Source organism: Neophocaena asiaeorientalis, unplaced genomic scaffold (assembly GCF_003031525.2).
Source record: "Neophocaena asiaeorientalis asiaeorientalis breed wild unplaced genomic scaffold, Neophocaena_asiaeorientalis_V1.1 scaffold698, whole genome shotgun sequence".
Lineage (NCBI taxonomy): Eukaryota > Metazoa > Chordata > Mammalia > Artiodactyla > Phocoenidae > Neophocaena > Neophocaena asiaeorientalis.
In genome coordinates this window covers 78915-90886 of record NW_020171993.1, presented here as the reverse complement: position 1 = coordinate 90886, position 11972 = coordinate 78915, and the positions used below count along the sequence as shown (strand labels likewise).

At 39.5% G+C, this 11972-nt stretch overlaps 1 protein-coding gene across 1 annotated transcript in view; it reads left to right on the top strand.

Annotated features, from left to right (window-relative positions):
• The first annotated feature begins 5248 nt into the window (after nucleotides 1–5248).
• The window catches only part of RHOJ (ras homolog family member J), an 81750-nt gene continuing 75026 nt past the window's right edge, over nucleotides 5249–11972 (top strand). The window contains exon 1 of the mRNA XM_024748449.1: nucleotides 5249–5840. Within this exon, the coding sequence (XP_024604217.1) occupies nucleotides 5597–5840 (244 nt within the window). The 5' untranslated portion in view covers nucleotides 5249–5596. The remainder of the gene's footprint in view (nucleotides 5841–11972) is intronic.

Below are 11972 nucleotides of genomic sequence, written 5' to 3'. Positions count from 1 at the left end.
CACTGGGTTTCTATGGTGAGAGACCCAATAAAAAAGTCAGATCACACATAGGACTCTTTCTGGAACAAGGCTTTGTTTTCAGAATTAAGGTATGCAATAGTGAAACACAGAAAAGAAACACACACACACACACACACACACACACACACACACACACATCTTGACTGTTACTGATCAAATCAGCCTCTTCTGTCCTAAGACAGAAAGAAGTCCCCATCTGCCTTAGAGCTGCAAGTAATCTATTTCTATAAGAATTAAGAGATTTGGCAAAGGAAGAAAATTTCTTCAAGCAAGAAAAATGAAAGCCATTTCTGGAACTATAAAAAGATCACACCCAGAAAACGTGGCTGATATATGAATAGATGATATATGATATGATATGACAGGGGCGATAGCCAGAGGCTGAATGCAGGTGGCCTGACAGATAAAAAAAACACATATCCAGAAGTATCCCAGCTGGCAACAACTCACCGGCCTTGGCGGGGAGTGGTTCCAGTCCAGGCCAGTCCTAGGACAGCCTGTTAACTTTTAGCAGTGCCCCAAATAATCTTCAGGTTTAGTTCCAGTGGGAGATTTTGGTCAGAACCCCTAGAGCTACGCAGCCCTCCTGTCTCACACCATACCCTCTACCACCAGGGGCCTGACTTCCATGTTAGCTCCACAGAAGGCTTTCTCTGGGATGGGGGTGACTCGTGGCTGGGCTGGGCATCCCAGAATCATAGGAACCACAGCACATCCCACATTCCTAAGACTAGAGTCTTAACAGTCTCCCACATAGAGGTTAATCCAGAATCAGAGTATCTGACCCAACTGCATTATTTCCCTGAGTAACTTCTAGTTTCAAGCACAAAAGAAAAAAAAAAAAAGTAGACAAGGGAGAAAGTCTGGGCTCTTTTATTTAAAGTCAGCCTAAAACTGGAGTCCATCGGAAGAATCAGAATTTTATACAAAAACACTCTGCTGGCATTTGGGAAAATTCATGTGAAGCCAAAGCTCACAGGACAAGAGGGAGCCAAGGAATTAAGATCTCTTGGAAAAAGCAGGAAATATCATCCAGCAAGATTTCACCATGTACTGGTAAGTTTGTGTAAACTTGGTGCTTGAGGTAAACCAAATAATGACTACAAAACCACCACTCAATCGTTGACATGGTACAGACATCTGGTAAAGAACAGTTTAGCAAATGGTCTTCATACCACTTCTAAATTCATACCTATAAACTTTTGAAATTAAAGTATATTCTTGACCATCCTATCTGGACAAGTAGTCTCAATTCTATGGACTCACAGACCTATAAGAACAATGCTGCATTATCTTTACTTTTTTTTTTAAGATGCTGTTATTCTGATTCGGGTCAATTTTTTAATATTTAAAAAGATTTATTCTCACATGGACAATATGATCCATATAATCAGCAGGCTAATAAAATTCTAACTTTCTTGACCATTTTTACTAGAATGTCTCAAACATTTTTCCCTATAAACATTCGATTTGGTGGGGGATGGGGGTGGGGGTAACATAAATAGTGATGGAAGAGTTTATCTTGAGAAATATAGCCAACATTCTCAATGGCCATGATCCATCTTTGCATATAATCCAATATGTCAGATTGGATTTTGAGTGAGAGGTAAAAGACCCATAATTGGTTGCTTCAGGTCTCTTAAATGTCTTAAATTGCAATCCACAGAGCAATCGGCATGAACTGAAATATCTGTGTCTGCTGGTGCAAGGTTTAGCTTACACACAGATGTAGCAAAATTTCACCCAATCTGATATCTCCTTTTATTCCTAGGCCAAGTACTCAGTGGGCTGGGGCATATTTGCAATGTAGGAACACAGGCTGGGCAGTCATGTTTGAGAACTCCATCTTTGAATGGAGTATTTACTCCATGCCACATTTACTGGCTGATCTCAGGTACAAGGTCAAAGGCAGAACCTCCTCAAAATTCTACCAAAGGCATATCACCGCCTGTGCTCACAGTGGCCTTATTAATCTTCAGGATGGGGTTCTTGACACTGTCCATCACCCCTTCACCTGCACAGATTGTTTGGCTGCCACTTTCACGCTTGAGCCAACAGCAATTTTATTATTACAAATTCCAGATGTTTCAGGTAGACTGAATGAAAATGAAATTGCATAAATCACACGCAGTCAGTGGTGCCTTCAAATGCTTCAGAACGGCACTAAACATAAACAGTTCAACTTTCGCACTTGTTACTTAACCTCAATGAAACTACCTCTGGTTGTCTAAACTATTTAGGCTGTTCACCAGTATTTAGTTCTCCCTTCCTGGCACGTGGTAGGATTATACTTCTGACCCTGTTGGGTAGTATGGGTATGTGACTTGCTTTAGCCAGTGAATTTGAACAGAAATGTCACCTCCAGAAGGAAGCTTTAAGAGCTAATGTGTAATGGAATATTACTCAGACATAAAAAGAATGAAATAATGCCATTTGTAGCAACATGGATGGACCTAGAGATTATCATACTAGTGAAATCAGAAAGGGAAAGAAAAATACCATATGACATCACTTATATGTGGAATCTTAAAAAAAAAAAGGAAAGAAAAAGAAGATATGAATGAACTTATTCACAAAACAGAAATAGACCCACAGACACAGAAAACAAACTTATAGCTACCAAAGGGGAAAGAGGCAAGGCAGGGATAAATTAGGAGACTGGGATTAACATCTACACACTACTATATATAAAATAGATAACCAACAAGGACCTACTGTATAGCACAGGGAACTATACTCAATTTTTGTAACAACCTATAAGGGAAAAGAATCCAATAAAGAATATATATGTGTGTGTGTGTGTGTGTGTGTGTGTGTGTGTGTGTGTGTGAGAGAGAGAGAGAGAGAGAGAGAATCTCTGTCCTGTACACCTGAAACTAACACAACATTGTAAATCAATTATACTTTAATAAATATATATAAATAAAATAAAAACAGGTTTTTATTATGAAAAAAAAAGAGCCATTGTCACTTACTACATTAATTTCTTCCTCTGCCACAGTAATCATCAATGTCCTCAATGTACGCCACCATCCTAGATCCCTAAATGAAGATGATAAAAATACATAATACAGATACAATGTGAGCAAGAAATAGGCATTATTTTATTTATTTTTACTGAAGTATAGTTGATTTACAATATATATTAGTTTCAGGTGTACAGCATAATGATTCCATATTTTTGCAGATTTTACTCCTTTGTAAGTTATTACAAGAAAATGGCTATGATTCCCGGTGCTATACAGTATATCTTTGTTGCTTATCTATTTTATATGTAGTAGTTTGTATCTGTTAATCCCTACCCCTAATTTGTCCCTCTCCTTTTCCCTCTCCCCTCTGGTAACCACGAGTTTGTTTTCTATATCTGTGAGTCAGTTTCTGCTTTACATATACATTTATCTGACTTTTTTTAAGATTCCACACATAAGTGATAACATAACAATATTTGACTTTCTTTGTCTGGCTTATTTCACTAAGCATAATATTCCCTAGGTCTATCCACATTGCTGCAAATGGCAGAATCTCATTTTTTATGGCTGAATAATATTCCATTGTATATGTATGTAACACATCTTCTTCTTAATCCAATTGTCTGTTAATGGACACTTGATTTGCTTCCATGTGTTGACGATTGTAAATAGTGCTGCTATGAACATTGGGGTGCATGTGTCCTTTTCAATTGTGTTTTCATTTTTTCCAGATATATACCCATGAGTAGAATCAATGGATCATGTGGTAACTCTATTTTTAGTTTTTTGAGGCACCTCCATACTATTTTCCATAGTGGCTGCACCAATTTACATTCCCACCAATGGTGTACAAGTGTTCCTTTTTCTCCACATCCTTATCAACATCTGTTATTTGTAGACTTTTTGATAGTAGCCATTCTGACAGGTGTGAGGTGATACCTCATTGAAATACATGTTATTTTAAATTATTGAGCATTGGGAGTTGTTACAGCAACATAATCTAGTAGATACACAACAACCTGACTGAAACACCATCCCTTTATAGGAAAGAAATATTGGGACACTAAACACTATGGCAAGTGTTACTATAATACAACACAGAAGAAATGTGAGGTTATATCTATTATATAGTAGCATACATATGTGGATATAGATATTATTGATAGCCACTCATTAAAACAGATTTCTCACGCACCCCCACACACACACAAAAAACCCTCCTCACATCAAATGGGTAATCTGAATTCTTAAAACTGAGTGCTCAAAAATCTCAAAGAAACACATAATTCCCCCATCAAAAAAGTACTTGACCCATTTGTCAAGTTCACTTGCAGAGTTCCACTTCTTTTCTAAGACTGAGTACCTTAATCAAATGCAGAGCTTCAAAGAGGCTTCGTTTTGAGTGACCCTATAGACAAATAAATTATCTGCCAATGGCTCCTTTGTAATTGAAGAGGGCCAGGCTGACCAAGGGGAGAAGACTCAATCAAAACCGGAACTGTTCAAGCAAAAGCAACGTTTGGGGACCTGAAACAAACCAATACAGCCATCCCACACACTCTCATTTCCAAAAGTAAGGGTGAGCCAAGCACATGTGTGTTTATTCACTAATAAGAAGATGCAAACATCCCACATCTGATTGATTTCTTATGTGCTACAACCATAAAAATGTTTGGGTCTGGAATACACGTTTGAGCGTTGAGCTCAAATGTGGCAGCTTATTAACCCGATCACACATCTTATACCTACGATCTACAAGAACGTTTCCCTTTGTAACAGTGAAACTCTGGAAGGTTTTCTTCTTTACTGCCAGGACAAATTGCCTAGGGCTTCTCACTTAAATATGTGAAGAACTGTCCAGTTTTAATCTGCAGAGCTTTTAACTGGTGACTCAGTGAGGGATGATGTCATATGTTATCCTACAACGGCTGGTGTGGTTCCCTCTGTTTCTGTGGCCGACAGTACTCCCCAGTTTCCATCCTTTCGTCAGCTTCTTCCCAGCCAGCCCACAGGCAAACAACCTCCCCAGCCGTGGATGAAACAGGAAGTCTGACAGCTTGAGTCTGCAGTGGGACCCCTAGTGTTTTCCCACTCCATGTCCTGGCAGCGTTCCCCAGAAGTACAAACACACACACACAGAGCTCCCATTGTTGCAGCCTTCTCCAGCCCACTGATCCTAATATGGAATGCAGCAGGAAACCCATGATTTCCTGACACTCGGCAAGCTGGAGGAAGCAAGGGGAAAACTCCATTAAAAAGCCCAGCTTTCCTCCATGTTAGATGTGAAGTGGAAAATGGGGAAGATTTAGCGAAATTCCACTGTGTCTTCAGCCAGGCTTGGTGAACAGGAGAGCAGAGTGAAACCCGCAGGCTGTTGAAATTTCTAGACTCCCAGGAAGCCCCTAGAATTGGGTGAAAAATGAGGATTCATAACTCAAACTGATGGGGGCAAGGGGCAGATGCTTTTAATCATTCTCCCCAGTGTGTGTTACCTTTCTTGACCAGTATGGTAAGCAAGAGGGCACATGCCAGCTGCCTCGGACAATTCTGCATGATCCGAGTTCCCCAAAGTAAGACAGAGTGACCTCAAGCCTGCGGCTCGCTTCATGGGCTTTGGGAGAAGCAGGAGAAGCAACGGCAGCGGCACAGTCACAGCAGCTGGAGCCGTGAGAATGAACTGCCAGGAGGGAAATGACAGCAGCTGCGGCTGCGGTGGCCGCGAGGAGAAGAAGATGCTGAAGTGCGTGGTGGTAGGGGACGGTGCCGTGGGGAAGACCTGCCTGCTCATGAGCTACGCCAACGACGCCTTCCCCGAGGAGTACGTGCCCACTGTGTTTGACCACTATGCAGGTAAGAAAAGCAGAAAACCTACCCCTGCATACGAGGTGAAGGAGGCGGGAGACGACAGCCCAGCTTCAGAGGGGCCTGGCTTATCTCTAATGTCAGTGCTGGGTCTGGGCCTGCCAGGAGCCAGGTATCTGGGCATAGTAGACGACCAAGGTCTTTGCTGTTGTTAGGACAACTTGTATATCAATGTTATGGTAACACTTTTTTCCAGTTAAACCAAACGAATAACACTGGGGAAATACCCTGAACCGTCCTCTAAGCTTTGCGGCTAGGGATTTTACTTAACATTTGCCTGAAGATTCATCAACTTTCTTTAATGTGAACTTTTTAAAAGGTAGCGTAATTGCATCACAGTTCTTTAAAAAACAACGACACTAACCACACAACTGGTGAAAGAAGTGTTCTTGCCACTTCTCATATATTCACCACATGCCATTTATAAAGGAAATGCTGAGATTAGTAACATTAGAACATTCGTTTTTTCTATAATAATTGGTGCTGTCCTAATGTACTTTCATTTTCCTGTGGAGGTAGATTGAAGGAAAAGTACTGAAAGATTTTAAATATCTCCTAGGCAATCTGTATCTTGAATTAAAAGAGAAATTTTTAATCAATATGTTTTAAAGGTAAAAATAAAAATAAAATTTTACTTATTTCAACATATGTCCCCAAAGCACGAAATATGGCATAAAATACTTTAAGATCTGACAGTTAAGATACTGTAGTCACAACTTAATTCTTTCAGGTATATTTTTTCGAGTGTTCTGAAGTTTGTTGTGTGATAGCTTATTTAAATTTTTCCATTTTGACTCTTATTTTTTCTCTTAATCTCCAAAACAAATTTTATTAAATTTCTTAAAAGCAAATTCATAAAATGCTTCAGGTTGACAATAGCCTAGATTTTATAACTTTTTGGAATACGATGATCCACTTGCTCACTATGAGATCAGCTTGAGTTACCAGAGATTTGAGATTTTGTGAGAGGAAAATTTCTCTTCTTCACTTTAGCTTTGGGTCCAGAGTAGCGAAGGGGAAATGGCCCACAGGAAACCTGTGGGAGCGTTGGCTTTGCTGTGAGGTCATTTGAAATCCTTTCTGTAGGAAGCGGCTTCTTTTCCACAGCTAAACAATCACCTACGTCTGCTCCTACTACTACACGTACATGATTTATGACACTATTACATAGCAGACAGGGAGAGAACCACAGTGAAAATAGTATCCACTTTCTAGCAGGTTTTTCTATATTTGTAGAAATTAAGAGCGAATTTGAACACTGGCTCTCTTAAGCTTTTCTGTGCCCAGAGAAGAACATTTTAATGAGAACAGAATGAAGAGAAGTACAGGTAGACTTTCATCCTGAGGGGGAAAAAAAAAGTAATTGTAAAATTAGGTCTGCAACTTAAGAAAATTATTGGGATCCTGACCTGTAAACATCTTAGCAAAAGTTATTTATTCTATACCCTCTTTCTGCCAGGATAGGGAACTGGCTGGTACCTAATTTCAAAAACTTTTAGATCAAAAATGGAACCCACAATCTACTAAAGGGAGAGGTTTCAAGTGCTTTTAAAAATTACATATCCCATCCCCAACTATTGGGTGAAGCAATTACAGTACAAACAAAGGCTGGACCACCGCTAGATTCCACTAAGATCAATTTGTTTTATGTTTCAGTTGTGTACATACTTGCTGTTATTTGAGCAACAAAGCATCTTAGATTTTGGCTATTCCTTGTTTTAGCTCTCAAGAAATCACAGCAACTGTACTCAAAGCAATACTTTGTACATAGTAGGCATTCCCAAACATTGTTACTTTGATTTATACTTTGTATTTTTTTTAAGTACACAGTCATCTCATGCATTTGTAGTTAGGTTGTAAGGGAAATGAGGTGTAAGCCACATACATCTAGGAGCGCAATGAAGTGAACATTTCCATTTGTAGAGGGATCTTCTCCATCACGACGACCCTAACTCTTTTTACCACCACGCTCCTCATACATGAACTGATTGAACGTAAACCCTTACACAGTCACATGAGAATCTACAGTCAATTGTAAAAGAACTCATGCTCTCTTCTCCACGTGGAGAAATATCCAGTATCCAGTCCCTGGTCCTACTGGCTCATTCTGAAATGACAACCTGCAACTAGTTTACTGAGTCTTTGGAAAATTGCAGTCAAAGAATTTAGAAAAGTTCAAGTCAAAGAGAGCCTATCCCTTGAAGAAGATTTTTCCCTAATAGCTACCCATCCTAGGAAGGTAAAGATATAATAGTAAGGACGGAAATACTTAAGATAGTGAGCTCAAGATAGTGAGCTCTGAAGCTGGACAGCCCAGTTCTAATACTGGCTCTGCCATTACTGTGTGGTCTTCAGCAAGTTGCTCAACTTCTCTGTGCCTCAGTTGTCATGAATTTTTTTAAGGGACAATAGAGGTATTAAGATCATGAGAGCAAAATAAATTAATACATGTAGTTCTTAGAACAGCACCTTACACATGACAAGTACTAGGTAATAGTAGCTATTGTGATTAAGAATAGGGTCTCTTACATACAGAATGAATAAACAACAAGGTCCTACTGTATAGCACAGGGAACTAAATTTGATATCCTGTGATAAACCATAATGGAAAATAATATAAAAAATAATATATAGAGATAGATATGTATAACTGAATCACTTTGCTATATAGCAGAAATTAACACAACATTGTAAATCAACTATACTTCAATTAAAAAAAGAATAGGGTCTCTACAGTTGCACACAGCTATGAAAGGGAATTAAAATGTAATTAAAATATAAAGGCTACAACAAGGAAAAATATAACTACAAGAGTATCTTTCAAACAGAGTAGGGTGTGATAGAGTGTGTGTATTGTCCTGACGATATAGTTATCGTGTTTACTGATAATTGGTAAATATTTCTACATGGAGTAATAGTAGTGGGATATTCACTGGAGAGGAAATATTAGTTCTGCATGAGTGATTGTAGAAAAATCAACAACCAACTAGAAAAAAAAAGTTTTGAAGTTTTATAAATCTTGGTTATTTTCCCTCCCTCCTACCTATCAGGATCCAAACGTACATCTGCTCGATGCAGCTTTCCTTGACCCCACAAGGAGAATTCCTTGCTCCATCTCCAGCCCATCCCCAGAAATGTGTTAACATTGCTAGAACGCAACTTGCACCATTGTATAGCAATGTATTTGTCTCCTTATTTCCCCAGTCCCCACTGTACGATAAGCTCCTGAGGGGAAGGGTCATGTCTTGCCAAAACCAGTGTTCAATTCTCAGCCCTCGTCTTACTTGATCTCTTGGAGGCTTTTCTTACGGTTTATACTCTCCTTCCTGAAACACTTTCTTTGCTCCTGGGATGTCACATTCTCCTGGTTTTTATTCCCCTACTGGCAAGTCTCTCTCCATCTCCTCTGCTGCTTTCTCCATCTCTTTCCCTACCACTATACATTGGCATACTTCAGGGTTCAGTCTCTCAGTCCCCTTCTCTATTTATGCTCATGCTCTGGTTGACAGTATCTAGTCTCATGGCTTTAAATATGATTTATACACTGATGACTCCAAAATGTGTATCTCTACCACAAAAAAAAAAAAAAAAACTGACCCAGACTCATATATTCAACTGTCCATTTGGATATCTAATAGGCATCTCAAACTTAACCTGTCCAAAACAGAATTTTTTAATTGCCTCAGTCTACACCTCCCCTAGTGTTCCCCATAGAATTATATGACCACTGTCTTCCACCCAGTAGCTCAAAACAAAAACTTTGGTATTATCCTTAACTCCTTTCTTCCTTTGACAATACTTCCCATCCCTCTCCATCCAAACCACTAGTTATTATCCCTTCCTACTACCAATCAGGCCAACATTCAAAATACATCTCAAATCTGATCAGTTCTCACCACCTCCATTGTTTTCACTCTCATCCAAGCCACCACCATTTCTCATCCAAACTACTGTAATCACCTCCCAGCTCCCTGCTTCCAGTCGTATCCCGTACAGTTCAGTTCTTCACACTCGCGACAGAAGGACTATCCACAGCCCAAATCCATCAGTCAAATCCCTTCACCCTGAGGCACCATCATTTATCACAGTCTACAAGGTACTCCATGACTTAGTCCCCATTATCCCTCCAACCTCCTCTCCTAACTCTCTGCTCTGCAGTATTTCTGCTCTCAGCCATCTTCATATTCCTCAAACACACCAAACTCCTTCCTTCCTTGAAGATTTTGCATTTGCTTTTCCCCCAACCTTACCTTATCCCCCCCATCTTCCTCAGCATCAATTGATCACATTGTTTAATGCATTAACACACACATGCATACAGTCACTCTTTAATTTTTCTCCTGCTTCATCTTTCCTCATAAGGTTTAACACTACTTCACATTATATTTATTCGCTTACCATTTTTATCCTACACTGGGATGTAAACCCCATGAGGGCAAGGGCTTTGTCTTGTTCACTGCTCTATCTCCATCTTCTAAAACAGAACTCAACATCTAGTATGCTCTCAATAGATTGTTACTGAATTAATTAATTAATATGTTTGATGCATCTCTGTCCTTCCAGCGCATAGATAATTCCTGGTCCATTAAAACTTTGAGGAATAAATGAACAAGTTGTTGGTCCGACAGATGTCTCTTTAGGAATGAACATATAAAATATTTATTAAATGTATTATATTTTTCAACTAGTTTGCTTGTATTTTAAATAATCATTTTATCTCTACCAGGATCATAATACAGCATAGAATTTTCCTGACCCAACCAGCCAATGTCACATCTATTGAATAATATAAATATACAATGTATAAATTTCATTTGGAAACAGATGGGATGTACTCAAATTCCTCCATTTGCGTTATATTCAAAAGCTTAGCTAAATTTTGAGTGGCTCACTTGTTTATAGTTCTTCATAAAAACGCATGTTCCAGAGTAACCCCAAGTTCAACTATGGGCTAGGTCTAAAATTGGGGGCAGTAGAAGGAAGATAAAAACTGACACTTTTTACAAGTATGCCTGAGAAACATCTCCGGGCACTTCTTCCTACTCCCTTCCAGGGATGACTCAAGATGTCCCAACAACCTTTAGAGATTTCACAGCTTACCATGGAACAACCATCATGTCTTCTCCCATCCTGTCTTCATCTTATCTTTAGCTTTGAGTTTTGTGGCAGACATCTCACTGATAAAGTAGTATCAATTAATGTTTCACACGACATATGACATAAGGATAACACTTCCATTTCTAGTTTAGTTAGATTGCATGTTGAGGTAGGTAGTGCCCATGGTTTGTCTGTTTATGTGCATGGCTGTGTAAAATAATCCCATTCAAGTTGAAGCCTTTGCATGACGTACCTCATTCACCATTACCATCATCCTCTGTATAAGAATTGGTCGTGGGCTTCCCTGGTGGTGCAGTGGTTGAGAGTCCGCCTGCCGATGCAGGGGACACCAGTTCATGCCCCGGTCTGGGAAGATCCCACATGCCGCGGAGCGGCTAGGCCCATGAGCCATGGCCGCTGGGCCTGTGCGTCCGGAGCCTGTGCTCCGCAACGGGAGAGGCCACAACAGTGAGAGGCCCGCGTAACACAAAAAAAAAAAAAAAGAATTGGTCGTGTCTGTGGCTCCTTTTTCTATGAAAACCACCTGTATTTAAAAACTTAGATAAGTCACTATTTGCAAACCCAGGCTGCCTATGCAGGAAATTAACACAATTTGTGGAAAGGGGGGAAAAAATCTAGTTGCTCTATCAGCTGAGTGAGATGTAAAAGGAGTTGTTTTCACAGAGTTGAAAGTCAATTCTAAACTTTTTCCACCTAATTAAATGATGATTAGTCCAATGTAGATTCCGTCATAACCCTAATGACCAGAGCAAGGGGGAAACTATGTCCAATCCACAAGGGAAAAAACAACATAAAATAATAGTGAATAAAAACAAAGCCCCAGGCTTATATAGTGTTATGACATAGTTCTGCCCATTTGGGAATATTTACTCAGGAGTTTCTCTTTTGTTCTTTCTAAAGACACCCAAGAGTCTCTGGAGAATGGATGAGATTCATTTTTGTAAGCCAGAAGAAAACCTAACACACCTCTCATGGGTCTATGAAATAAATCACCAGGTTTTT